The sequence below is a fragment of the Rhinopithecus bieti genome, unplaced genomic scaffold, assembly GCF_001698545.2.
Source record: "Rhinopithecus bieti isolate Rb0 unplaced genomic scaffold, ASM169854v2 scaffold_62303, whole genome shotgun sequence".
Classification (NCBI taxonomy): domain Eukaryota; kingdom Metazoa; phylum Chordata; class Mammalia; order Primates; family Cercopithecidae; genus Rhinopithecus; species Rhinopithecus bieti.
The window spans coordinates 688-2,936 of NW_016823458.1; the positions used below are offsets into that span (position 1 = coordinate 688).

The 2,249-nt window shown below is 44.6% G+C and overlaps 1 protein-coding gene across 1 annotated transcript; it reads left to right on the plus strand.

Moving 5' to 3' along the window:
- Positions 1-1,217: 1,217 nt before the first annotated feature.
- Positions 1,218-2,243, plus strand: LOC108521659 (N-acetyllactosaminide beta-1,6-N-acetylglucosaminyl-transferase-like; the record flags this gene model as incomplete). The annotated part of the gene is made up of 1 exon (XM_017861616.1): positions 1,218-2,243. A coding segment is annotated over exon 1 (897 nt), but the record flags the coding sequence as incomplete, so codon positions are not given.
- Positions 2,244-2,249: the final 6 nt, after the last annotated feature.

Here is a 2,249-nt window from a genome sequence, read left to right on the forward strand (position 1 = left end):
AGGGGTCCGTGCGGCCTTTCACAGTGCATTGTGTCTCTGGTTAATAGAGAATGGAGAATGGCAATGACTTTTACAAAGCATACTGCCTGCAAACACATTTTAGCAAGGCACAGCCCTAGATCCATTAAACCTTGATTCGATACAGCACATGTTTTGTGAGCACGAGGTTGGGAGAAAAGTTATAGCATCTCAAAGCAGAAAATTTTCATAGTACAGATCAAAATGGCGTTTCTTATGTCTTCCTTTTCTACATAGACACAGTAACAATCTGATCTCTTTCTTTTCCCCACATTTATTTCATTCTATGATATCAACACTGACTCTTTCATGTAAAATGTCACTCCTGGGTTCCTTCTGCCCTGTGTGTGCCTGTGTCCCCAAGGGTGTAATTCATTCTTCCTTCTTGTTCAGTGTGTGTGTGTGCATGTGCACAAGTGTGTGTGTGTATACTATATTCTGACACATAATTAGAATCTAAATCTACCTTGTTATATTTTCTGCCACTGATAATCTTCTACTTAGACACGTTACAAATGTATTTTTTAAAATAAGTTTTGAAGAGACAGGGTCTCACTGTCACCCAGGCTGGAGTGCAGTGCTGCGATCACAGCTCACTGCAGCCTTGACCTTCTTGGCTCAAGCAATCCTCCCGCCTCAACCTCCTGAGTAGCTGAAACTACAAGTGCAGGCCACCATGCCTGGCACACATTCATTTTCATTATCTGTGTCTGTATGTGCCCAGAGGTAGAGATAACACTAAAATGAAAAGAAGTGGCAGAGAACAGGAAGAGAAATAAACCAGAGAAGCTGATATCCTTAAATGCTGTGGCTTCCAAGGACTGCCAGCAGGTTGTGGGGCTAGCCAGAAAAAATAGAGCCTCTGATTCTAGAAGGCTTGGAAAAGCGTGAGAAGGGAGATCAGATCGAAAGAGATTGATGGAAGGGGAAGGCAGTGAGGGTGAAGCAAGGGAAACTCAGCTCCAGTGAAAAGGACCCGTCATTCCATTCCAGAACGTAATTTGCATTTCATATGTAAATGAGGAGGATTCCTGGAGGCTGGGCTGGGCTGGGCTTAGCTGAGCCTCTACACACGGCAGGGATTCAGCCCTGGGGAACTGCAGACCAAAGTGAGAGAGGGATGCACCGCATCTCCAGGGACATCCAAAAGGATGGAGGAGACACGGAAGCAGAGGATACAGGAGGATTAAAGGATTCAGGAAAGCAAGCAGCCCTCTGGAGAAGCTGTCGAAATTCAAGACTGGCAAGAGAAGTCAATTCAGCCTCTCACGCCAATCATTTCTCATCCCCTGAAAAGAAGCGATTGCTTCCCCAGGGAAGTGAAAACAATGAACTTTTGGAGGTACTGCTTTTTTGCTTTCACTCTGCTCAGTGTGGTCATTTTTGTGAGATTTTACAGTAGCCAACTGAGCCCGTCAAAAAGTTACGAGAAGCTGAACAGTTCCAGTGAAAGATATTTTAGGAAAACTGCCTGTAATCACGCCTTAGAGAAAAAGCCAGTCTTTTTGTGGGAAAATATATTACCATCACCTTTGCGAAGTGTCCCTTGCAAGGATTACCTGACCCAGAATCACTACATCACAAATCCCCTTTCGGAAGAAGAGGTTGCATTCCCTTTGGCCTATGTCACGGTCATCCATAAAGACTTTGATACCTTTGAAAGGCTCTTTAGGGCTATCTATATGCCCCAAAATGCCTACTGTGTTCACGTGGATGAGAAAGCCCCAGCTGAGTTTAAGGAATCTGTGAGGCAGTTACTGAGTTGCTTCCAAAATGCTTTCATTGCTTCAAAGACAGAGTCTGTGGTTTATGCAGGAATTTCCAGACTCCAGGCTGATCTGAACTGTCTGAAAGACCTTGTCGCCTCTGAGGTTCCCTGGAAGTACGTCATCAACACCTGTGGACAAGACTTCCCCCTGAAAACCAACCGGGAGATAGTTCAGCACCTGAAAGGATCTAAAGGGAAAAATATCACCCCAGGGGTGCTGCCTCCTGACCATGCAATTAAGCGAACTAAATATGTCCACCAAGAGCATACAGAAAAAGGTGGCTCTTTTGTGAAAACTACTAATATTTTGAAAACTTCACCTCCACATCAGCTGACCATCTACTTTGGCACTGCCTATGTAGCGCTTACCAGAGAGTTTGTCAACTTTGTTCTCCATGACAAAAGGGCCATTGATCTGCTACAATGGTCAAAAGATACCTATAGTCCTGACGAGCATTTCTGG